Below are 27,549 nucleotides of genomic sequence, written 5' to 3'. Positions count from 1 at the left end.
CACACTCATTTAATTAAAGAATCCTATGTCACATAAAACCCTGAGAGCAAAATTACAGAAAATGTTCATGAAGATACTGGCTTAAAATCTCCATTCCACTTTGAAGATTTAGTATTAGTTAAGTTGTTTCGTTTCTTCAAGGGTTTTCAAGGTTTTTCCAAATCACTAACAGAATCAAGATATGTAAGGACTCATGACTAATATTGGCATTAGTTTCTAGAAAACTCTTTTTAAAGTAATTGAGCTTTCAATTGACTGTTTCTAATGCATTTCTTAATGTTTGAAGAGATACAAAGTATTGAAAGTTTCCAAAATAAACATTCAGAAAGGTTTTCCTTTGCACATATCATTTTCAATTGTTAAACAATCATAAACGTAAGGTTTTTTTCAATATACAGAAATAGACAACTCAACAGCACAAAGTTGGAAACTGCATTAGCAACACAGTGAGGCCAAACATTGTATGTGTCTTTGACACATAATGGATGACACTGTCGACTAATGGCATCTACAGCATGTCACTGGAAATTATAATTCCATTTCACTTTACATTTCATTGAATTACTAGTTTAAAAAAGCCATGAAAGCAAAAAGAAATCTGTTGTTAAATGTACTTGGTAATATGAAAAGTGACTGAAGTAAACTGTGAGTAAGCCATTTGACACTGGGAGCTTCAAGAATGGATTATGGAAACAATTTGCTTTACCTTATAGCAAGGATGCTTTTAAGATAACCTTTCGTCTGAACCCATAAAGGCTCTTTGATACTGAGGGCATCTGAAACGCCCTCTTCTGAGATGGGTGGAGAGAGTGGCAGCACAAAGTCTCCAAGTTCCCTCCTTTGTTAGAGGGATAGAAAACTCTTTAAGGGAGGGTGGGGGAGAAAGGTTGGCAAGTCCTAGCTGCTTTGCTTCTGATCCAGCTCCTCGCTGGTGCACATGAGAAAGCAGTGTAAGATAGCCTAGCCCCAACCACTGTGGCCATTTGTGGAGTGAAGAAGCAGATGGGAACCCAACCTAGCAGTTAAGACATCCACATCCCATCTCAGAGTACCTGGGTTCAATATGCAGCTCTGACTCTTGATTCTAGCTTCCTGCTGTTGCAGAACTAAGGAAGCAGCAGTGATGGCTCCAATAATTAGGTCTGTGCTACCCATGTAGGAGACTTGGATTGAGTTCCCATCTCCCAGGTTTGTCCCAGCCCAGCCATGACTGTTATGGACAATTAGGGAGTGACTCAGGAAAACAGGAACCCACTATCTCTTCTTTCTTTCTCTTTTTCTTCCTTTTTCTTTTCTTTCTTTCTCTTTCTTTCTGTTTGTCTTTGTTTCTCTAGTTCTCTTTATCTCTCCCTCCCTCTTTCCATCCCCAATAAATTAATTTAAAAATAAAATAGGGGTGGACACTTGGTATAGCCATTACAATGCTGCTTGAGATGCCTGCATCCTGTACTGATCAGTCTGGTTTCAAGTACAGGCTCCATTCGTTATTCCAAGTAGTTAGACCCCTGCTTCCCGAGTAGAGCACCCAGACTGATTTCCCAGCCTGAAACATCCAGGGCTGGGCCAGGCCAAAGACGGGAGTCCAGAACTCCTTCTGAATCTTCACCCTGGGTGGCATGGACTCACGTACTTGAGTCATCATTTGCTGCCTCCAAGGGTGCATATTAGCAGGAAACTAGATTGGAAGCGGAGAAGCTAGGACTTGAACTAGTCATCCAAAATTGGGATACAGGCATCTCAAGTGACATCTTAAGTGTTGTGCCAAACACCCACCCCGGAAACGAATTTTCACCCATTCTCTTCTTTTCTGCTTCTTATTGCCATTCAACTAATGAATGCCTGCATCCTATCCTCACTTCCCTTCAATATCATCATCATATGGTCCCACAAACACTCTTAAACCCCTGCTATGTGTATTTCAGCTTCTGCTCTCAAAACCTACATAAGTAAAAGTAATAGCTAGTGATTTCCAAAGCATTTCTCTCACCCTTAAGTGTTTTCATTGTTTGATTTTGTGAAAAGCTGCTGCAAGAAGTACAAATTAATTACCCAAATCTGTGTTAGTTTAAACACAAAATTAGTAATTCCAAAGAGTCATAAATCAGGGAAGATATCTAAGAAGCTCAGAAAAAATTACATGTAACAGTCTCTGATCTCTCCATTAGGGAATCACATTTATTTCTTGAGAAATCAAGGTCTGTGTTAAGTTGCTTGCTTGATTTGAAACTGGTCTTCTTCTGCCACCAAGTGTTAGCACACACTCCTAACTCACCAGGTTTTGCAATATTTATATCACATAATACAAAGTCATTCAACAAGAAATAAAAATTCAAAAGAATCATTAGGAAAAGCATGGAGCAACCAAGTACATGTCTAACAACTGTATTCTAAGGAAACTATACAAATAACTTGAACTTCAGTTTCTATTTCAGATACATTAGTAATTCAGTAAGTTTCTGAGGCTTCATCTATTTCATGAAAAAGACAATAAAGCTCAACAACAATCAGAATAGCTCTAAAAATTACAACTGCTTTCAATATTCTCTTATACGATATACCTGCTGGAATTTCATGAAATAAAGGATATGAAAAACTGACATACACGCCAGACTGAAGGCCTCCTGGTGTGAAAAAAATATACAACTGACAGGAAAAGCCTGATGTTTCATAGAATATTTCCTTAGGCTAGACTCAGTTCTCTAACATGGGAACTAGGATGCCATGCTGTGGCAGAGGAAGTTCCACATCAGGAAATTTGAGAGTTTACACATTTTAAAAATCCCAAACACAAAACTTCTGGATACTCCATGTGTTTGGTCACTTCTAGAGCATGCACACTGTTACTTGCAACTGGTGCCTCCCAGAAGGCAGGAGCCCAGAGGCTGAGGGCCTCCTGCACCCCATACTGAACACCAGAGGGAAACCTTCACACTAGATCTTCATCAAGAGACCAGGGGGAAAACACTCATGCCCTGCTCCAGCTGTCCCTCCAATCTCTGTGGACAATGGGATGCTATACCATCAAAAACAGATGGATTAGAGCTCCAATTTGAATCTGGTCTTTTTTAAAAAAAAAAAAATCAGAATGAATAACAGCCTTTCAGGTCATTTATAAAATTTTCAGTCATTTAAAAATGATAAATGGAGCAGGCATTAGGACAGCAGTTAAGACATCACTTGGGATGCCCATATCCTGTACCAAAGTACCTGGTTCAAGACTTAGCTCCTCTGCTTCCTGCTCATGGGCATACTTTGAGGCAGACGATAGCCTGAGTAATTGGGTCCTTGCCACTCATATAGATGACCCAGATTGAGTTCTGAGCTCCTGGTTTTAGTCTGACCCAGCCCTGGCTGTTGTAGGCAAATGAGGAGTGAACCAGAAGATGGAAACTATCTCACTCTCTCTTTACCAACTTTAATGGTAATATACATTATATGGTTATTTCCTTTTTTATGCTGTTTCAGAGTCCTTATAATTATCACTTTAACATCTGCTTAAATCATTATCAGGACTTACCATAATTGATTCTAATTTTCCCCCTATTGTTATAAATACAATTTTGAATTTTTGCCTACTATTGATAATGCTTCAGCAAACATCTTTATGTACAGAGGACCTTCTCAATAATTTCTCTACAATAACAGCAGAAAAGACATCTTAAAGAATGTGGATTTTAGGCCAGCGCCGCAGCTCACTAGGCTAATCCTCCGCCTTGCGGCACCGGCACACCGGGTTCTAGTCCCGGTCGGGGCACCAGATTCTGTCCCGGTTGCCCCTCTTCCAGGCCAGCTCTCTGCTGTGGCCAGGGAGTGCAGTGGAGGATGGCCCAAGTGCTTGGGCCCTGCACCCCATGGGAGACCAGGAGAAGCCCCTAGCTCCTGCCATCGGATCAGCGCGGTGCACCAGCCGCAGCGCGCCAACCGCGGTGGCCATTGGAGGGTGAACCAACGGCAAAGGAAGACCTTTCTCTCTGTCTCTCTCTCTCACTGTCCACTCTGCCTGTCAAAAAAAAAAAAAAAAAGAATGTGGATTTTAAAATGGTTTTTTAATGTTGGTTGCACAACTTGCAGCTCAGAGAGCCAAACTAATTTTATAAGCCAGCCTCATAATCTTTGACAGTTTGTCTACTACAAATTTACCCTACAAACATTTCTCTCATTCGCTGGTTGGGAGTATAAACTGGCACCATTTTTAAAAAGGCAGTGTGAGGTGTTTTTGAAAAGTTATAATGTACAATAAATACCCTTTGACCTTAGCATTTCATTTCAGGAATTGATTCTTTGAAATATCAGTCTATCTACACAAAGAAAATGAACAAAAATGTTCACTGCAGTATGATGTGTGGTAGCAAAGAAAAAAAAAAGAAAATGACTTCATTATTCATCAAGGGAGAATAAATTATGATAAATCAAAATAATACAGCATTTTACTTCTACTTTAAAGAAACTATATACATGCATGTATGTATACATATATTTGAAGTTCACAGGAAAAGGTCTAAGAGGACATACAAAAGAGAAATTATACTGGGATGAAGAAAGTGACAGGGTGGCAGTGAAGGAAAAGTCATATCTTTCACACTATATTCTGTTTGTGTGTATTTAAATCATTTCCAGTGAGCATATGTTCAGATAATAGTTTAATAACTAAATAACTTTTAGAAATACATAAATGAGGGAGAAAACTATTTCACCTAACCCGTCCCCCTGCCTTTTTCTTCATAATCAATCTAAATAACTTTAAAAGCTGGCCATACATTCCATCACTGTCTTATCAGTGACCACCTACTTAAAAATGGGTTGACCCAGAATAAAAACCTAAAAGATGGGACTGGTATTATGGCACAATGGGTTAAGATGCTATCTGTAAAGCCGGGCATCCCGTATAGCAAGACTGTTTCAATTCCTGGCTGCCCTGCTTCTGATCCAGCTTCCTGCTAATGTGCCCACGTAGGCAGCAGAAGATGACCCAAGTACCTGGACCCCTGCCACCCACGTGGGAGACTGGATGGAGTACCTGGCTCCTGGTTCAGCCTGGCCTAGACCTGGCTGTTGCAGCCATTTAGGGAGTGAACCACAGGATAAAAGATCTCTCTCTCGCTTACTGGCTCTTGCTCTCACTCTCTCTCTCTATCCTTCCCTCTCTCTCTCCCTCTTTCCCTCCCGCTCTGGTACTTTGCCTTTCAAATAAATAAATAATGTTTTTCAAATAAAGTGAACAGAAGAGAAAGCTGAGAGGAAAACAGAGTCGGAAATGTATCAAAGCTGGAAAGACTGCGGAGTCATAGACCAGGGGTTGCATATTTCAAACCATCTACCTTCCAAACCACAAATTACAAGAAAGTGAATACTGAAATCCACGTGTACGTATGAGTGTGCTGCTTTCTCAAACAAGTTCTAACCTCTGCAGGAAACTACTGCATAAGAAAACTGAGGGGCAGCCGGCGCCGTGGCTTAACAGGCTAATCCTCCACCTTGCGGCGCCGGCACACCGGGTTCTAGTCCCGGTTGGGGCGCTGGATTCTATCCCGGTTGCCCCTCTTCCAGGCCAGCTCTCTGCTGTGGCCCGGGAAGGCAGTGGAGGATGACCCAAGTCCTTGGGCTCTGCACCCGCATGGGAGACCAGGAGAAGCACCTGGCTCCTGGCTTCAGATCAGCGAGATGCGCCGGCCGCAGCGGCCATTGGAGGGTGAACCAACGGCAAAGGAAGACCTTTCTCTCTGTCTCTCTCTTACTATCCACTCTGCCTGTCAAAAAAAAAAAAAAAAAAGGAAACTGAGGGGCATTTATTTAAGCCTGTGTGTTGCAGCATATTCTACTCTGCTGACGACCATCCAGATCAGAATCTCAGGGCACTTACCGAATATCAAGAGTCAGGGTTCTAGATCTACCCCCATTCTCTAGTGTAAAGAATGAAAATCTGTAGCCTCCAGAAGCAATCCAGCTGACCCATAAGTCAAATCAAAATGGAAGACCTACTTCCTTAAAGCATTCGGGAATGCTGACCATCACAGCAGTGATCGGAACAGAATCAGTGCATTAACAACAACAAAAAAAAGATGCTTATTTGACTTTCTGAAAGATGGTAAGATCATGATTTATCATCTAAAGAGTAGGCATTATAATATAAACCAAATGCAACCTGATTTAGATTTAGATTGTATACACTATGCAAGCAAGGGTTGCTTCTAGTTTATCTTTACTCTATGAACCAGCATCCTGTGTCTGGCACGTAGTAGGTACTCAATAAACACTGTCAAATGAATATAATTTGGCCCAGAGAGCGCCTTACAGAGAGAAATCAATTAGGGTGAACTGGAGTTGGTGAGTGGAAGGGGAGAACATAAGACTGGGAATAAGATAGGTGGGTTCTCAGATTCAGAAACAGGGTGCTGTATCCAATAAGAATGTGGTCTCAGTGTAAGTCACTTAACCTTTCTGTGGCTCATACTCATAGGGTGAGGGTGTCAATTCTGTGAAACTAGCTGCCAAGGCATCATTTAAATGCAACCTAAAATGGTGAAATGAAATTCTAACAGCATTCCTATGATGAGTATCCCTGGGTACTCTCACATCAAAGTTAATAATGTAAAGACACAGAAACATTTTGAAATGGGAATATTACCTTCACCACTGATTTGTCATTCTGTGATTAAGTTTGAAACCACTTGGAAGAAGACAATCCATTTGAAAGCAAAACAAGAAAGATAACGAGCAGAGAGGTAAGCTGTGAGTCTACAAGTTAGGTAAATTACTGCCATAGAAGATTTCAAAAATCTATTTACACAAATTATTTGTACTTAACATATCCTAGGATGGTACCTAATATAGATATTACTGAATTTTTGCCATAGTTCTTTTTTAAAAAAGGAAACACATGTGCAATATACATTTTTAGGAAATATTTAACATATAGTTTATTGAAAATTCATAACCACTGGATGTGAGTCACACGAGCCCATATTTTTAAGGACCAAAAGACATTCTGAAGACTGAGGCATTAAATACCAAATATGCTGCAAATGAATCTTAAGTGCAGCAGAAGGTCATGGGAGCAAAGAGTGGTTATTAATCTGCATGCCCATCTCCAAAATACTGGTCTGTCAGAGCAGGCCATCAATGTCTTAATGTGTGTGAGGGACCCCAGAGGCTGCAGCGGGAAAAACAAGGACAGGTGCCCTTAGGATTCCAGGAGAAATGCTCACGAATCCAGAGGAAAGTTTAATTACTCCAATCTCTGAAGGAGGAGGTGGACAGGAAAGGCAGGAAATCACCTGAAGGTAGAGGAAGTAAAAAATGCATATTCCGTGGCTCATCACTGCTGACTCTCTTTAGGAGAAGCACTTTTAGGTACCTTGGGAGGCAGGGTCCCTCAGTAAACCTCTAGTTCAGTCCCTGGTACACTTGCTCCAGGCCCTCAATGGAGGCAACTGCTAAAAGCACAAGGTGGTCCTTTGTAAACCTTGGGTGAGCTATGTAAGGGATGTTAGAGATTTTCCCAGCTTGAAGGTACAGGGAAAAGCACTGTGTATACAGCCAGCAGAGGAATCTCTGAGAGCAGCAGGATGTAGACAATTGTCAGCAAAACCAGTAGCATACTGGAGTATGGCACTGCCTCCTGGAGGTCCCTCAAGGGGTGAAGCAGGTGTGGCGATAGACCAACTAGCAGGGAATGATGGTCGGAGTAGGCAACTAACAGCCAAAGGGGCAAATGGGGGTGCAGCTGTCCTAGCCTCTGTGGAGGACCATGAGCCTCCGCAGCCTCTCTGGGAATTGAAACCAAACTGACTGGGAATCCCTGGAGCAACAGCATTAGGATGTCCCAAACCACTGTGAATGTCATTCATGCCCTGAGCATACATGCCCATGACTGGTGCGACTGGTAGAACGAGGCTTGCGCACTCACATTCTTACGGAGCCATGGTGACTTTGACAATTTCATAAAGGTCAAGTGAGGCTTAAAACTTTGGCTTTCTCCTACCATGACACCTTTTTCTTGAAATGTCCTTTTTGCAGTCTCTGAAAAAAATAAAAGAAACACAAAGATGCTACTCTAACACATACTTGTCTTTGATTATAAAATGACAATTAAAAATTAACTATGATGAAGATTCCTTTATCTATTTGTTGTGTATTTGTTTTTATTTTTCTTCTTTTCTGAGATTTATTTATTTATTTTATTTTAAAGACAGAGACAGTCAGAGACAGAGAGATCTATCCACTGGTTCACTCCCCAAATGGCCACAACAGCCAGGATGGAGCCAGGAACCTGGAACTTCATCCTGGTCTCCTCCATGGGTTGGACGGAGGCCCAAGTACTTGAGTCATCTTCCTCTGCTTTCCCATGCACATTTGCATGGACCTGGATCAGAAGCAGTGTGGCCAGGATGTAAATTTTAAAAAAAAAAAAAAATAGAAGATAAAAACCTACAACATGTAGGGAACAGCTAATAAACAACTATTTGACTGAAAAGATGCTGATTTACATAAAATATTTCACTGGTTTCTGCCTATATACAAAAGGACTAGCTTCTCTTGACTCTCCATATCTAAAATGTCTACTTCTGACTGACCAAAATGAAGTAACAGGAGCGTTCACTTGGAGATATGAAACAAACAAGGTGAGCCTTCGATTGTGCCAGCTTACATCCTGGAGTGTCCAGGCCCCTTTGTCCAGGAGAGATAAAAGATAGATGCAGCTAATCATCATCTTGGGTTGAGGGGAAAAGAGTTGAAAGTAGGAGAGGGCCGGTGCCGCGGCTCAATAGGCTAATCCTCCGCCTTGTGGTGCCAGCACACTGGGTTCTAGTCTCAGTCAGGGCGCCGGATTCTGTCCCGGTTGCCCCTCTTTCAGGCCAGCTCTCTGCTGTGGCCCGGGAAGGCAGTGGAGGATGGCCCAAGTCCTTGGGCCCTGCACCCCATGGGAGACCAGGAGAAGCACCTGGCTCTTGCCTTCGGATCAGTGCGGTGCGCCGGCCGTGGCAATCATTGGAGGGTGAACCAACGGCAAAAGGAAGACCTTTCTCTCTGTCTCTCTCTCTCACTGTCCACGAAGGAAGGAAGGAAGGAAGGAAGGGAGGGAGGGAGGGAGGGAAGAAGGAGGGAGGGAGGGAGGAAGGGAGGGAGGGAGGGAGTAAGAGAGACCAAGGCAACCAGAGTTCATAGGACAAAATAGGAAGGAAGGGAGGGAGGGAGGGAGGGAGAAAGGGAGGGAGGGAGGAAGGGAAGGAGGGAGGAAGGGAAGGAGGGAGGGAGGGAGGAAGGGAGGGAGGGAGGGAGGAAGGGAAGGAGGGAGGGAGGGAGGGAGGAAGGGAAGGAGGGAGGGAGGGAGGGAGTAGGAGAGACCAAGGCAACCAGACTTCATAGGACAAAATAATTAAGAAGTGAGACCTGCACCTAGAGAAAATTCCAGAGATCTGGGAAAGGTCTCCCCAGCAGAGGTAGGGATTGTCTAGCCCATGGGCCTTACAGGGCCTGTGAAATCATTTGGTCTGGGCCTGCCAAGGCAACTGCAGGTGAGACTCAAAATTCCATAACTCTGTATCAGGCTAACTTTTAAGTTGATAATTTCATTTGGCCCATGAACAATGCTATAATATCCAAATGGTCATTGACAGAAAAAAGGTTCCCCACCTCTGATGGAATACTCATCTGAGTTCTGATCACTGCACATGTGTGAGGAAACTACCGGAGGCAAGTGGAAAACACACTGAAAAGGATCGGAGGGAACAGTGCCCAGCACTGTTAGAAGTTAGGAATGCTGCCTCCTCCATTAGCCTGACTGGAAAACCTCAAGATTCATGGGACACTGCAGAACAGAGAATCTTGCTGCAATACTGGGAAGTAGTTAATTCAGGACTGGTACTGCTCTTGTACCACTGAACAGACCTTAGAAGAAAGACCCAAAGGTGGCCGTTACTATTTCCAAGTGAAAATTACGTCCCAGAACAATGCCCAAGGATATTGATAAGAATACAAAACTATCCAAGACCCAACAAGATACACTTCACAATACCTGGCATCTAATCAAAAATTACCAGCATGCAAAAAAAGGAGAACAACATGGCACATAATGAGGAGATAAATGAATTAACTAAACAGTGACTCAGAGCTGACACAGATATTAGAATTAGCAGAATAAGGCATCAAAACAGTTATTAAAACTATAATTCCTTATGTTTACGAAGTCAAGTAGAGATATGCAAGCTATGAATTAAACCCAAATAAAACTTTCAGAGATGAAAACTGCAATGTCTGAGAAAAATAAACTGAATAAAGACAGGGATTAGACTTTGCAAAACAAAAGATCAGTAAACATGAAGACATAGCAATAGGAACCACCCCCCCAAAAAAAAAAAATACAAACAGAAGAAAGAAAAAAAAAAAAAAAGAACATCAAGGAGCTATGGGTGCTACTTCAAGTTGCCTAAAGCATGAATAACTGGAAACCCTGAAAAAAAGGTGAGAGACGGGGTATCAGAGAAAATAGTTGAGGAAATAATGGCTGCTGGGGAATGAGCGCTGCTACAGCCCCACTGCAAAGCAATCCAGGCAATAGCTATTAAAACAAAAGCTACACAAGAATTTTGAACAAATAATCCAATTATAGGATAACATACAGAAACAAAATTACTGGCACATAAAATTATATGTAGAAGATATTTACTAAAGCACTGTCTGAATTAGCATAAGTTAGAAAAAAAAACTTCAACAATAAAGAAATGGTTGATAAATTAGCCCACATTCATACTAAGGAGTAGCACACAGCAAATAAAAAGGATTAACTAGAGCTACACATATAAACCTATTAAGGGAAGAAAAAGAGTAGATTGTGGGGTCAGCATTGTGGCGTTGCAGGTAAAGCTGCTGCCGGCAACACTGGCATCCCATATGGGTGCCGGTTCATGTCCCAGCTACTCCACTTCCAGTCCAGCTCCCTGCTAATGGCCTAGGAAAAATAAAAGAAGATGGCCCAAGTGTTTGGGTCCCTGCCACCAATATGGGAGACCTGTAAGCAGCTCCTGGCTCCTGGCTTTGGCCTGACCCAATCCCAACTGTTGTGGCCATCTGAGAAGTAAACCAGTGGATGGAAGATCGATCGATCTCTCTCTCTCTCTCTCTCTCTCTCTCTCTGTAGCTCTGCATTTCAAATAAATCAATGTCTTTAAAAAAGAAATAAAAAGAGAAGTTGTGTGATTACTATATATAAATGGCACAATACAGTATTTAAAAAGAGAAAGAAAATAAATTATTTGTATTTACATTTTTACTGCAAAGAAAAACAGTGAAGAATTCCTTGAAATGGGGTTGAGGGTGAGCAGAGGCAGGGGAGATTAGCAATGTCATATTTATCTGTATGTTGTTTGACTTGCTATAATAACCACTGAGGAGTAGTAGTTTGGAATAAAAAAGTTTAAAGTAAAATAAACACAATAATAAACTGATAATGAATTAGCAACATAACACTGCTATGATTATAGCCATGGATCATACTAGAATGCTTAAGTAGGAAATTGAATTATGTGTTACATATGTGAAAATGTCATACTCTTCAAAAACCAGTGGTAAACAACTTTTAATTTAGTCTTTTTATCCATAAAAAAGGTAGCGATGGTACTTTTAAGACCATCTGAAAGATGAAAAAAACCGAAAAACAAGAAGTTTTTGCTTAAGATCATGGTCCTTGTATCAGCAACAAAGGAGGAATCAGAGTCAATGGGGTCTAACTTCTACTCTGGTCATGTTTCACTCTTTAGTCCTGGGGCTGAACTCTTACAAATAAAAGATGTCTTTAATGAAATACTGAAGTCAAAAACATGCTTTTGTTGTAAGCACCAACTGTGTCAGGAGTCTGGAGATTACTAATGATGCACATAATTATAACTAGAAATACTTGGATGAAAAGAGAACCCAGAATCTCCCTTCTGCCTGAATACTTCTTACACAGTGTATGATTTCTATTTTTTCACATGGGAACTTCAAATAAAACAGATGCATGAGTGAACAAAACACAGATACCACACTATCCTTTCTAAGAAAATAAAGGATTTCACTGTAGTTAGTCCATATGAAAATAATATAATAGTATGAATATAACTCACAAAGAACAGCAGAGATTCAAAATAGAAATACCTGTACAAAACAAAAACTAAACAGATATATTTAATTTACTAGTGACATAATTCCAAGTGCAGGAATTAAGTGTAGCATCTGGCATGGTAGCCTCTGGGCTGGACTGGCCTGGAGGATACAGAGCAGGGGGAACATGTGCACTTGGAGAAGACATGCTCCCAAAGAGGAGCCCATGTGTCATTCATCTCAGCAGCCAGCATGCCTGCAACATATGCCTAGCATGTACCAGCTATATAACACAACTTGGTAAATCTGAATTGAGCATCACTCTTGTGTTAGGTGTTGTATGGATGCTTTATCATCTGTTCCTCAAAGCTGCCCTAAAAGATAAGTTACTATTCCCATCTTGAATAAGGTGAGGATAGAATCTGAACCCTAGCTAACTAACTACAACATACATGACGTCTCCCATACAGAAAAATCTAAAATCTTATTTCTCCTCTTTGAGAAATGTTTCCAAACAAAAGTTAAAGATGATTGGTTTAAAATAAGACTTGGATAACAGATATGCATTTCAGTCAACAAACTCAAGTCTGATCATCCATTCATTCAGCAGATATTTGCTGGAAACCTAGGATATGCCAGGTACTATTTCAGGCTCTGAAGATAGACAATAAACAAAACATATTCCCTGCCTGGAGAAGACCCACATGCAAGGATGCCTAAGTTCACAGAAAATAGAATTAAAACAACAAGTTTATTTAAGTGCAAAGAAGCTTGGACATCCACACAAAGTTTTTTCACAGAACTCATGTAAGGGTAAGCACATAGGTAAGGCTATACAAAGTGACAGGGAGAAGCAGGATGCTATTTTATATCAGGCCAGATCACCTGAAGTTGAACTAGAATATATAATTCTTTCTAGTGAAAAAAAATCTAGACATTTTGAAATAGGAGGTGACGCAAAGTGTTCTTCTCATTCCCTGAGACTTCTTTTTTTTTTTTTTTTTTTTTTTTTTTTGCTGTGGATAGCTCATGGAGAGTCACAGTGCTTCAGGTGAGGGATGGGCAGGTTCTGGGTCACCATCTGGTATCTCCTGAAATGTGTACCATGCTTGATTTTGCAGCTGGATCCTTCTTTGTTCCCATATATGACTCTGCAACTTCTAGGGTACGCTCAGGTACCCGGGATTTCATTCTATTATTTACCACACCACAGCATGGCAAGCAGGAACCCAAGGGACCATATAAAGACAGCTACCGTTTTCCTGCTACCCTTGGGCACACAGAAGGAGCAGTTTCCTGGATGAAGGTGGAATTGGTCAGAACACTGTGCAGCCACCCAGCATACAAAGTCATGTCTCTCCTTTTGCCTTCACTGACACTCTAGGAGCATAGAGAATTATGGGTTATCTCAGGAACACAGCATTCATGCTAGCCTAATCAACTGGGTTTCTTTTGTTCATAGGATGAAGGGGACAAGAAGTTACCTCTTACTTAGCATCTAACTCCCTTCTTCATCCAACCTGGGCTATGATCTGAATTTGTTCCCCAAAATCAAGGGTTGTAAATAATCTTCAATTCAATAGTGTTGGGAGCTGTGGCCTCATGGGAGGTTTTTATATCATGAGGACTCTGCCCTCATGAATGGATTAAAGGCCTTGCAGGAAACATGTTCTCTCTATTCTGCCATGAAAGGACATAGAGCTTGTCCTCTATTTGCCCTTCCACCTTCTACCACCTGAAGACACAATAAGAAAGCCACTACCAGATCTTGGGCTTCCCAGTCTTTCGAATTGTGAAAAATAAATGTTCTTTAAAACTTTTCTTTTTTAAGCCAAGTGATGCTATGACTGGTACTGAAACAGTATTTTTATACTTTGCGTTTCTGTGTGGGCACAGACTGATGAGGTCTTTTCTAATTATATACTGAAGTGATCTTCTGTATATAAAGAGAATTGGAAATGAAAAAAAAAAAACAAAAAACAACCTGGTGTTAAAATGGAAATGGCATAGAAAATTAATTAATTTGAAAAAAAAAATTATGTAGGATCTCTGTCTTTAATGTGCTGTACATTGCTATTTAATGCTATAATTAGTAATCCAATGGTAGTTTTTTCACTTGATGTTGCTATATGGGCAAAATGTTGAAATCTTTACCTAATATATACTAAACTGATCTTCTGTATACAAAGAGAATTGAAAATGAATCTTTACATGAATGGAAGGGGAAAGGGAGCGGGAAAGGGGAGGGTTGCGGGCGGGAGGGAAGCTATGGGAGGGGGGAAGCCATTGTAACCCATAAGCTATACTTTGGAAATTTATATTCATTAAATAAAAGTTTAATAAAAAAAAACTTTTCTTTTTTATTCATATTTTAAGGACAACTGACTTCTCACTTATTTATTTCTTTGAGAGGTAGAGTTACAGACAGAGAGAGGGAGAGACAGAGATAAAGGTCTTCCATCTGCTGGTTCACTCCCCAAATTGCCGCAATGACCAGAGCTGAGCTGATCTAAAGCCAGAAGCCAGAAGCTTCTTCCAGGTCTCCTACAGGGGTGCAGGGGCCCACGCACTTGGGCCACCTTCCCTTGCTTTCCCAGGCCATAAGAAGAGAGCTGGATCAGAAGAGGAGTAGCCAGACACCAATAAGCACCCATAGGGGATACCGGTGCCACAGGCAGAGGCTTAGCTTACTATGCCACAGCACCAGCCTCCCCAATAATATTTCTTTAAAACTTTTTATTCCTATTTCTTGGGTGAGTAAATGAAAGCTCTGATTATTTAAGTAAAATTATGTGACTTTCTCGCCCAAAGTCATATAGTTACCTGATGCCAGAGCTAGAACAGAAACCCAAGTCTTCTGACTCCCCAAATCCATTTTCACTAGTCTATTGAACTTCACTATTTTCTTATTTAACTAGGCTGAGGTATCCTAATACATGTATTCTGGACTGAGAAGGGGTTACAGGTTTTTGATGAAAGAATCTAACTAGCAGTGTGGTCAGAAAATTAGAGTAAATGATGTGCATTAAGCTCTTCTGGTTTCAGCAGCCCCCAAAGTCAGGCTATTTTTTTTTTTTGACAGGCAAAGTTAGACAGTGAAAGAGAGAGATAGAGAGTTATAGACAGTGAGAGAGACAGAGAGAAAGGTCTTCCTTCTGTTGGTTCACTCCTCTAATGGCTGCCACGGCTGGTGTTGCTGCACGCTGGTCCAAAGCCAGGAGCCGGGTGCTTCCTCCCAGTCTCCCATGCAGGTGCAGGGGCCCAAGCACTTGGGCCATCCTCCACTGCACTCCCGGGCCACAGCAGAGAGCTGGACTGGAAGAGGAGCAACAGGAACTAGTACCCAGCGCCCCAACCGGGACTAGAACCCGGGAGCCGGCGCCACAGACAGAGGATCAGCCAAGTGAGCCACGGTGCTGGCCTAAGTCAGACTTTTAAAATGTGGTGCCAGAGAATGTTAGTCCCATGATAACCTCCTTGGTCAAATAAATTTCAAGAATTCCTCTAATGTAAAGATTATACATTATAGGTATATCCTTTGAACAACACCACTCTAAACAAATACTTACAACTCTAAAAGCACTGTGGAAAAAATTACAAAAAGAAGGGGCATTCACCTAGTAGTTAAGCCACCTTTATAACGTGCCAGCCCCCCATTTTATTCATTTTAATTTTTTATTAACATGGACTATTTTTACATTTTTATGGGATACTGTGCAATATTTCAACACAAATATACAATGTAAACTGATGAAATCAAGCAATTAACATTTCCATTTTTTAATCTTTCCTTTATGTTGGGAACCTGAGCTCCTCTCTTCCAGTTCTTTATTCAGTATTTAACACAGCATTGCGAACTATCAACACTAAAGCCAATTACTCCTGTCAACTGGTATTCTGATACCCATTATCAAACCTTCCTTTCTCTCCCCTCCCTCCATTCTTCCCAAACTCTAGTAATCACTATGGTAAGTTCAGATCAAATGTCTGCTGTTTTTAATTACCCAGTTTTGGGAACTGTGCGATAGAACATCGATCTTCCCAGTCTCTAGAATTGTAAAAAATCAATGTCCATACTTTACAAATTACCCAATCTCATGTGTTCAGCTACGACAGCACAAAACATATTTAAGAAACCCAGAGTATCTTTTCAAGCATCAGGCACAGGGTTAGCTGTTAAAACCACACAGCTTTTCTTCTAAGAACATGACTGCCATTGCCTGGAAGGGGCTGGGCAAAGAACAAAAGATTCCAAAAATCCAAGAAGAGAAACATAGTTAATAGATCAAAACTTTGTCTTATCAGAGTCTCAAATTGTGGTGATATTTTACTTTTTTTCTTTCTTTTTTCATTTTTGAGTGGAAGAAAGGGAGACAGACAGAGTTCCCACCTGCTGGTTCACTCCCCAAACGCCCATAATGGCCACAACTGGGCAGGTCAAAATGAGGAGCTGAGAACACAATGCAGGTCTCCTATGTGGGTGGCAAGAACCCTATTACTTGAGCCATCACCACTGCCTCCCAGGGTATATGTTAGCAGGAAGCTGGAGTCAGGAGCAGGGCCAGGAATCAAACCCAAGCACTCTGATATAGGATTTGGGCATCCTAACCAGTGTCTTAACTGCTAGGCCAAATATCAGCTCCATCTTTTACTATTTAGCACTTATTTAAGGCTAATAAGTGCTAAATATGACATTTTAATTATGTTGTACAAACTTGGAAAATGTCCTAAAAACTCTTCACTGAGGTCACTGCCACCAATTAGCTTTTCTTCCCTCTTCTATGATAACAAAGGTCAGACAATAGAGCAGTGAAGTGCCAAGAAAACCCCGGTTCTTAGTTGGAAGTAACAGAGGGTAATTTTGGCTAAGTTGAGCAGGAAAGGAATGCACATAAGGACACTGGGAGGGCCACAGCACCACACAGGAAGGCTACAAAGCCAAGGAGAGGCCCAAAGTTCCAGTGCAGCCCAGAGCAGTGGCCATATACCTCTTCCCCATCACTGGTGCCAGAACTGACACTTCCTAAACCCATGGACAGTGCACAAAGAGCTGCTCTGGACTGGTGGTAACTACCACTAATGATACAATCTGTCCCCTAATATATTTTACACAGTTCTTTTGCTCTTCAAGTCCCTGGCTTCCAATTCAAAGTCCGTATCAAACCTAAGTCATATGCACACGTCCTGGCAGAATGGGAGTCTGTGAAAGAACATCCCTGACATAGGAGATATTTTGGAGGAGTTTCAATGTTGGACAGCCAAAACAGAAAGAAAATAGTCCAGCATGAGCAAGTCACAAAACATTAAATGTGTAGTCACTATGATTACCACTTTACTGAATGTATCAAGTTATAGCTCATATAAACTATAAATATTTTTTCATTCTACTCTGTTATAATCCAACTTTGGCCCTCTCTATTTAGCTATGTTTTTAAACTGTTTTAAGAGGACCTAGAGTTGAAACATTAGACTGAATCATACAGAATGTCCTCTCACAAGTCAACAGTTAAATATGGGCGATGTCTTAGGGCTTAGCACATACCCTGGTGTACTAACTCACTAAATTCCTAAGATCTGACTGATGAGATTAAGGCATAATTTCTTAGCCATCAAATATTTCAAGAATTCTCCCATGAACGACTTCAAACAACAACTTAACAACACGCCCTTATCACCCCCAGGAAATAGAAACAGCATAAAGGTATGAAAGTACAAATTCATTCATTCAGTTACTTACTGAGCACTGGCCCTATGTGCTAACCATACTATCTGCTAAAGGCAACAAATATCCCCCTCTCTTTATGGAGTCTACAGGGTCAGAATCTAGTGCAATAAAAATAAGGACTTCCCAGTGCTCAGACTTATCTAAAAAGTCAATGAATATAAGAAAAAATGATTGTTAGCAAAAATAAACATAGTGGCTTTGTATTGTTATTTTTTTATTATTATTTGACAGGTAGAGTTATAGACAATGAGAGAGAGACACAGAGAGAAAGGTCCTCCCTCCGTTGGTTCACTCCCCAAATGACCGCCACGGCCAGTGCTGCGCCGATCTGAAGCCAGGAGCCAGGTAACCCTCCCTGGTCTCCCATGCAGGCGCAGTGGCCCAAGCACTTGGGCCATCCTCCACTGCCCTCCTAGGCCACAGCAGAGAGCTGGACTGGAAGAGGAGCAACCGGGACTAGAACCTGGCACCCATATGGGATTCCAGTGCCGCAGGTGGAGGATTAACCAAGTGAGCCACAGTGCCAGCCCCTGTATTGTTCTTTATTACCTGTATTAACTTTTATATATTATCTTATGTAACATAAAAATCTTATTATCAATTTAATATAAAGTAACATTCTTCAATTTATTGATTTGTTATATCAAATTTTGAATTAACAGCTCTCTTTATATCCTGGGTTTGAAATCTTTGATGATAGCTACTCAGAACACTGTTTTAAATAACAGTATCACAAACCACACTTAATTATATTAATGTATTTTTCAGGACCACATATTCATTAGATATATAGAAACAGGGGAAAAAGCCTTCTTACTGAAAAATCTTATAAATATTGTCTTAACATTCCTGGTAGCAGTATAATACACTGCCTAGTTGGGGTGTTAAGCCTTTAAAAATATCCATTTTTGAAATAAGAAGTATTTTTTGCTAATGTGAAAACCACATGTCAATTTTCATCTAGGTTAACATATGTTCTGGAACTGAACTTTATGAATAATTAAAGAGACTGCTTAAGTCCTCCTGTTGTCACAAGCATTCATTCAAGCACCAAACAGAAGATCACACAATAAATACACCAGTCATCCTTCAAAAGTCAGCTAAGAGTGCTTCTTAAACACTACGGTTTACCTCATAGCTGAAGACGAAAAGAGAATGAAGAACAACTTCTTTAAAATCTATTTGAATATTAGGAGACTATACATAAAAGGACACTGAAATAAATAATTTGATATAGAAACAACATTGTTTGGGCCAGCATACATCACATGATCTCACTCATATGTGGAAACTAAATAAGTCAATCTAATACAAGTTGAGAGGAGAACAGTAGTATAGCAGTTACCAGAGACTGGGGCGAGTCAGAGGGGGAAGGTTGGTCCATGAGTCTGACGCTACAGTTGGATAAGGGGAGAAGTTCTGTGGTTCTGTGGCACAGAAGGGTGAATAATAATGCATTGTGTCTCTTCTCAAAATAGTTAGAAATTTGAATATACTTACTTAATATAATTATTAAAAGTTTAAGTTGATATATATGCAAATTACTCTGATCATTACCCAATGTATACATGATTCAAAATGTCACAATGTGCTTCATAAATATGAACCAATATGTCAATCAAAAAATAAAATGAATAAAGGCCAACATTCTGGTACAGAGGGTTAAGCTGCTGCCTGTGACACCCACACCCAATATGGGCACTGGTTCGAATCTCAGCTGCTCCATTTCTAATTCAACTCCTTGCTAATGTACCTAGGTAAGCAACAGAAGATGGCTCAAGTGCCTGGGCTCCTGCCACCCAGATGGGAGACCCAAAAGAGGCTCCTGGCTTCAGCCTGGCTCACCTCTAGTTGTTGTCACTGGGGAATAAACCAGTGGATTAAAGATCTCTCTGCCTCTCTATATACTCTGTCACCTTGCCTTTCAAATGAATAAATAAATCTTTTTAAAAAGTGAATAGAATATATGATAATAACTACCATCTATTTAACATTATTTATGTGCCAGATACTATGGAAAGCACCACAGTTACATTATTTGATTTTAAGAAGTTATTGATATGCTCACCGTATAGTTATAGAAACTGAAGAATTGGGAGGTTAAGTAAATTGCATAAAGTCACTCAACTGGTAACAGGCTGCAGAGGGATGCGAACTCAGTTCTGTTTAACTCCAGAGCTCACTTTGAGCTAGGACAGTTGCACAAGTTATGCCCGTGTTGCTGCGGTAAGCAAGAATCACAATGTGAGGTAACAAACAAAATCCTTAAAAAGTGACAGTCTAAAAGAGAGGTAGAAGGTAACAAAAACCAGGCAGCATGACCACCAACTAGGAAAGGCTTACTGTGTGAGGGTAGGACAGAGACGAAGAGAAATGAGAGAACATGGATGATATCTCAGATCTCACAGTATAAGGGACTTGGTGAAATGACCAGTCTTCACCTAGAAGAAACTGTGAACTTACATAAAACGTAGGTCTCAGCTAAAGAAAGAAGGTAAAAAGGACATTCTTGGAAAACGCTAAGGGAATCCAGTTGTTAACTTACAGTGTAACAGATTAGCATAGTGATTGAGGGCACAGATTATTTTTTTAATTTTATTTATTCATTTGAAAGTCAGAGTTACACAGAGAGAGGACAGCCAGAGAGAGAGAGAGAGAGAAGAAAGAGAGAGAGAGGTCTTCCATCCATTGGTTCACTCCCCAATTGGCCACAACGGCTGGAGCTGCCCTGATCTGAAGCCAGGAGCCAGGAACTTCCTCCAGGTCTCCTACATGGGTACAAGGGCCCAAGGATTTGGGCCATCTTCTACTGCTTGCCCAGCCCATAGCAGAGAGCTGGATCAGAAGTGGAGCAGCCAGCAGCCAGGACTCGAACCAGCACCCATATGGGATGCCGGCACTGCAGGCAGCAGCTTTACTTGCTACACCACAGCGCTGGCCCCAAGTGCACAGAATTTGTAATCAGACTCCTGGATCGGAGTACTGGCTCTACCATTTAACTTCTTTGTGCTTCAGTTTCCCCACATGTTAAATGATGGTGTAGATAATAGTCCCAATCTGACAGGTTTGTTGAGACTAAATCAATTAATATTCTCAAAATGATTAGAATAAACAGTTGACACACACACACACACACAAAAATACTCTTAAGCATTTGATTGAAAATCAAGCAAATAAGACCAGGAATGCAGTATAGCAGTTAACGTCATCACTTGGGATGCCTTCATCCCATATCAGAGTGCCAGTTCAAGTCCTGGCTACTCCACTTCTCTATCAGCTTCCAGCCAATTTGCATCCTGGGAAGCAGCAGATGATGGCTCAAGTACTTGGGTCCCTGCTACCCATGTGGGACCCCCCAACTGTATTCCTGGCTCCTGGCTTTAACATGGTCCAGTCTGGACTGTTGAGGGTAGTTCACCAACAAACTGAAGACTTCTCTCTTTCTCTCTCTCTCTCTCTTTATATATATATAATATATATATATATATATAATATATATAATCTTTCTCTATTTTTCAAATAAAATTAAAATAACTTTTAAAAATCAAATAAATAAAAAAGAGATACTGGAAAGAGTTAAGAGAGAGGTGAATTGAGAAGGAAAGGAAAAATAGAGGACGCATGCTTCCAACAGCTTGTAATAAACAGAGGCAGGGGAGGAATCCCAGGCTCTGAATGAAGCACAGCTAAGTTATTCTGATGTTTCAGAAGACAGCCCAGCCCAGCAGTTAGGGAAAGTGTCAGCAGGCTGCAGGACATCTGGGGTGGCTGCTATGACTTCACACAGCAGCCTGGACGGGCCCAAAGTAACCAGAAACCAAAGAGATTCTAAACAAGGAACAGAAAACACAGGGTCTATTCTCTCCATCTTTTGTGAGAAATAACAGTCAAAATAAGATAAAGCATAACGTTCAAATGAACATCCTAAAAACCTTTTATTTTTTTCTTTCACAGAAAAAATGTACTTGGAATCTTTTATCATGCTAACCAAGGGCACTTTTCTCATTTTGAAAAAATGATTTGCAAGGGCCATTATAATTCCAAGCGGCAAAATTTTTAACAATCTCTCAATCTAATAACCTTCTTTAAAAAATTACATTTAGCTAAAAATGAATAAAATCACATATCCCTTTCTATGCAAAAAGCTTTTCAGAAGAATTTCATCACTGGAGAAATGCCATAGAAATGCATGATTTTCTGTATCTTCTTAAGCCTATGAGCTACAGGGGTAGGCTAAGAAAAGACAAAGTGCCTTTTTTGGTCTTGAAAAACATCATCAAGGTGAAAGCAGGAAGCCAAGACATTCACAGCCTCTGATGTCATGTGCACCCTGGAGTGGCCACTGCCATAAACCCACCTGTACATGAGTACAATGAGCCTGGTCTCTTCTTCCCACCAGCATGCACCAAAAATAACTCTTAATGGCAGCACAACTAGATGCAGAATTCAAGTTCTGGCAGTATAGGAAAAGAAAAATATCGTTTTCTCACCTATCCTATAAACCTCACCCAGAACCCTGTAGCAAAAGACAGATTAACAAAATAAACACATACAAATTTACTTGATATGTTATGCATGACATGAAAATCTTCCTAAAAAAAATGAAGACCCCGAGAAAACAGGCAAGTCTGTATATTTCTTTTTTTTTTTTTTTTTTTTTTTTTTGACAGGCAGAGTGGACAGTGAGAGAGAGAGACAGAGAGAAAGGTCTTCCTTTGCCATTGGTTCACCCTCCAATGGCCGCTGCGGCCGGTGCATTGCGCTGATCCGAAGCTAGGAGCCAGGTGCTTCTCCTGGTCTCCCATGCGGGTGCAGGACCCAAGCACTTGGGCCATCCTCCACTGCACTCCTGGGCCATAGCAGAGAGCTGGCCTGGAAGAGGGGCAACCGGGACAGAATCTGGCGCCCCAACCGGGACTAGAACCCAGTGTGCTGGCGCCATTGAGCCGCAGTGCCGGCCAAGTCTGTATATTTCTATGAAGCATTTAATGATCAAGTGGACAGTTGGTAAGCATGATTGGATAGAAAAAGATGATCTAATGGTAATAAATTGGGAAAATGTAGCAATGGTGCAGTTGTTCAGCCTCTTCTCTAGACCCTGGGTCCTAAGAGATAAAGATCTTTCTCTTTTCAAGGCATAGGGAGGGCACCTCTCCACAGTGGAACTTATGATCTGCTTCCAGGAAAGTTCCAAAAGCCATCCTGAGTTGTACAGTCAGTTTCAGGGGAAAGGAGCAAGAGGTCAAAGAGTGATCTTCCTGCTTCTGCTGTTTTCCTAAATCCTTTCCATTATTTCAGGGTAGCATGTCCTGAGCCCCATCAATTCATATTCTACTAGTTCAAAATGTATAATCTTCTTCAATTTTACACATTAAAAATTAAAAACTGGGGGAAGCATTTGGTGTGGCTGCTGCACTCCACATCAGAGTGCCTGAATTTTAGTCAAAGCTCTGCTCCTGATTCCAATTTCCTACTAATGCACTCCCTGGGAAGCAGCAAGTAAGATTCAAGTGTTTAGATTGCTGCTACCCACATGTGAAACCTAGATTGTGTTCTCAGCTGTCAGCATTGAACTGGTCTAGTCTCATTAGGGGAGAGAATCAGTAGATGGGAGAATTCTGACTGTCTGCCTTTCAAATTTAAAAAGAAATTATAAATTATTTTAATTTTCAGTACCGAATTCAAATAATATATAAAATACATTCTTCAGGGCTGGCACTGTGGCACAGCGTTAGGCCTTCACTTGCAGTGCCAGCATCCCATACAGAGTACTGCCCCAGTCCCAGCTGCTCCACTTCCAATCCAGCTCCCTGGTAATGCACCTTGGAAGACAATAGATGATGGCCCAAGTACTTGGGCCCCGGCCACCTATGTGAGAGACCCTGGATGGAGTTCCAGGTTCCTTGTTTCAGCCTGGTCTAGCCTTGTTCTTGTGGCCATTTGAGGAGTAAGCCAGCAGATGGAAAATTTTTCTCTTTCTGTCATTCTGCCTTTCAAATAAATACATAAATCTTTCAAAAATCCAATCTTTTGGGCCAGCGCTGTGGCATAGAAGATTAAGACTCCACCTGCAGTGCCAGCATCCCATATAAGTGCTGTTTTGAGTCCCTGCTGATCCACTTCCCACCCAGCTCCCTGCTGATACGCTTGGGAAGGCAGCAAAGGATGGTCCAAGTCCTTGTGCCTTGACACCTATGTTGGAGACCTGGAAGAAGCTCCTAGCCCCTGTCTTCTACCTGGCCCAGCCCTGGCCAATGGGGCCATTTGAGGAGTGAACCAATGGATCAAAGACCTCTTTTTCTTTCTCTCTCTCTCTTTCTCTTCCTCTGCCTTTCAGATAAATAAATAAATCTTTTTAAGAAATACATTCTTTGTTTCATAACAACTATGTAATACTTTAAGAATTCATTTCTCTTATAAATCTAAAAACTCAGTGAAATCCAGGTAAATGCTTACTTCCTTCACAAATTCTGCTTTCTATTAAGTCAGACTAATTCTGCCATCATTTTGTACAAACAAGATTTTAATATTCCTGTGTAGATTATACACAGACACATACAAACACAGAGTTCATTATTAAGTTTTCAGAAACATAGTGCCCTGGTCAATAAACATATTCTTCTAAAAGTTAGAATACATCATTGAAACAAAGAGTTGCAAAAATATAACAGCAAAAACCATTATTTTACTGATACCGTTGTATTTATTAAAATAGTCCTAATCCTGAGGTATTCTTTTAAAAATAAACCTAATAGTATGGACATTCCTCAGAAATCTGAACATAGATCTACCATATGACCCAGCTATCCCACTCATGAGAATTTACCTAAAGGAAATGAAATCATCATACCAAAGAGTTATTTGTACACCTATATTAACAGCAACTCAATTCACAATAGCTAAAATACAATAGCTAAAATATCTATCAACTGATGCCTTGGGTAAAGAAAATGTGGTATATAAACACAATAGAAAAATACTCAGCCATAAAATGAATTAAATTCTGTCTTTTGCAACAAAATGGATTCAACTAGAGACTACAGCACTTAGTGAAATAAACTAATCACAAAAAGACAAACATCATGTTTTCTCTGATATGTGATAGTTAATATACAATACCAAAAAAGTATAAGAATGAAACTGACATATTATAATCTGACTATTGTTTATAGTTCTGGTCTATATATTCCTATGAAACACTGGTTTTCTGCTTTTCATTTTTTGAACATTATGGCTAGTGATGCATTACACTTGCTGAAAGTATGTTATTATAAAATTTTAAGAAAATAAAAACTAAGGAGAGATTAAGGGAGGAAAGAAGAGAGGGAAGTTTGATTACATTTCAGAATTGTACCTATGAAATAAATGAAATTTGTTCTCTTTATATTAAAAAATAAACCTGAGAAGTAAATTTTTGACAAAAATTCATGTATTAGGGGCTGGCATTGTGACGTAGTGGGTAAAGCTGGCACCTGCGACACCAGAATCCCATATGGGTGCCAGTTGGAGTCCCAGATGCTCTAGTTCCCATCCAGCTCTCTGCTACTAGCATGGGAAAAGCAGCAGAAGATAGTCCAAGTGCTTGGGCCCCCACCACCCATGTGAGAAACCTGTAAGAAACTCCTGGTTCCTGGTTTCAGCCTAGCTCAGCCATAGCCTTTGCAGCCATCTGGGGAGTGAACCAGCAGATGGACGATCTCTCTCTCTCTCTCTCTCTGTAGCTCTTTCAAATAAATTTTTAAAAATCTCTTAAAAATTCATATATTAAACATTCTTTCTGAATACTATATAAATAAAGGCTTAGAATAAACTTCAATTTCTAACATAGTAAGGCCCTAGTAATTTATAAACACATGTTGTTTCAGTGAGTAGATAAATAAGCCTGGAAAACATATTCAATAGGTATCTTCTAAAAACTACCATCAAAGCAACATGAAACATACACATGAAAGTTTCAAAGCAAGAATAACAAACTGGGATTGCTAAAGGAAACAAAATGCTGATCCCCCTCTATTTCCCATTGGTTGTAATGTTTTGTCATAATTTTTTGAAAACCATAAATATGTTTAAGCAACAGTACTTAATACTTCTGAAATCAAAAAGCATTTACAGGGGCATTAACCTTTAGTAAAATGACAAACCTTAGGTTAGATTCATGTTAAAGCTAGTGAGATTTCACATTCCTCAGAACACAATGGGTCTTTCATGCTTATTAGAAAATGCCTTTGGAGAATATCTGCAAAGAATGGATGGAATTCTCACTGTTGCAAGCACCCATTGAATTATTTAAAAGAACAATGAATGAACAACTAATTAGAAATGTTCCTTGAGTGTGCAGACATTTATATTACAAAAGAAAAGATTCAAGTCTAGCATTTTTTTGTGAGCAATCAGGAAGAGAGGTTAAGTTAACTGTGGGTATCAATTCCTAAACTACTTGCAATTAAATTTTTAGTTGCCTTCTCTCCTTGGTTAACTAATGATTTTAAACCCTGTTTATTTGTAAATATTGCTTATTTTTCCACACTTATTTACACACATTTTACTCCAAGCTACAGCTCAAATTGGGATATAAGATGATGCCAAAGAAGTGTACATTATAGCAAGATAAATACACTTGAAATAAGGAAAATGAAGCAAAGGAAAACTGAGACTGGAAAGATAAGGAAAGGCTAGGTAGGAGAGAATGACATTGTCTTATACTCTAAAATGAAGTAAAGCATAAATTGGGTTCTAAGATTTCAAACCACTTCTGACTCAAAAACCTAGTTAAATATTCAGGGCTGGCACTGTGGCAAAGCAGGTTAGGGCCACGGCTTGTGGTACCGGCATCCCATACAAGCACCTGTTGAGGTCCCAGCTGCCCCGCTTCTGATCCAGTTTCTGCTGGTGTGCCTGGGATGGTAGCAGAAGATGGCCCTGGTTCTTGGGCCCCTGCAACCCACATGAGAGATCCAGAGGAGGCTCCTGGCTCCTGGTTCCACCTGGTCCAGCCTTGGCTGTTGCAGCCATTTAGGGAGTAGGCCAGCAGATGAAGGATCTTTCTGTAACTCTGCCTTTCAAAAGAACCAATGAGGGGGCCAGCGCGGTGGCTCACTTGGTTAATCCTTCGCCTGTGGCACTGGCATCCCATATGGGTGCTGGGTTCTAGTCCCGGTTGCTCCTCTTGCAGTCCAGCTCTCTGCTGTGGCCCGGGAGTGCAGTGGAGGATGGCCCAAGTGCTTGGGCCCCTGCACCTGCATGGGAGACCAGGAGGAAGCACCTGGTTCCTAGCTTTAGATCAGTGCAGCACACCAGCCGTATCGGCCATTTGGGGGTTGAACCAACGGAAGGAAAACCTTTCTCTCTGTCTCTCTCTCACTGTTTAACTCTGCCTGTCAAATAAAAAAAAAAAAAAAAAAAGAACCAATGAATCTTTAAACAACAACAAAAAAATTCAACATTCATGAGTTAAAAAACTGTCCAAGGAAAGCAGTTCTGACTTTAAGATTAAAGAAAACAAGTTTCCTATCAGCTCAGCTCTTATGTAATCACCAAGAAAATGTATTTATTTTTCTAACAGTTAGTTAGTTAGTTAGTTTAAAGGCAGAGTGGCAAAGGGAGATGCAGAGAGAGAAAGCACTTCCATCTGTCAGCTCACTCCTCAAATGCCTACAATGGCTGGGCCAGACCAAATCCAGGAGCCAGGAACTCAATCCATGTCTACCATACAGGTGGCAAGGACCCAAGTACTTGTGCCATGATCC

At 40.7% G+C, this 27,549-nt stretch overlaps 1 protein-coding gene across 3 annotated transcripts in view; it reads right to left on the bottom strand.

Annotated features, from left to right (window-relative positions):
• The window catches only part of AKAP7 (A-kinase anchoring protein 7), a 170,697-nt gene that overhangs the window by 77,844 nt on the left and 65,304 nt on the right, over positions 1–27,549 (bottom strand). For all 3 annotated transcript variants that reach the window (XM_062186763.1, XM_062186761.1, XM_062186762.1), the window contains one exon: positions 7,907–8,019. In XM_062186763.1, the coding sequence (XP_062042747.1) occupies positions 7,907–8,019 (113 nt within the window). The remainder of the gene's footprint in view (positions 1–7,906; positions 8,020–27,549) is intronic.

Source organism: Lepus europaeus, chromosome 3 (genome assembly GCF_033115175.1).
Source record: "Lepus europaeus isolate LE1 chromosome 3, mLepTim1.pri, whole genome shotgun sequence".
Taxonomy (NCBI): Eukaryota; Metazoa; Chordata; class Mammalia; order Lagomorpha; family Leporidae; genus Lepus; species Lepus europaeus.
Note: the sequence above shows the minus strand (reverse complement) of the source record. Positions and strands in the feature narration are given on the sequence as shown.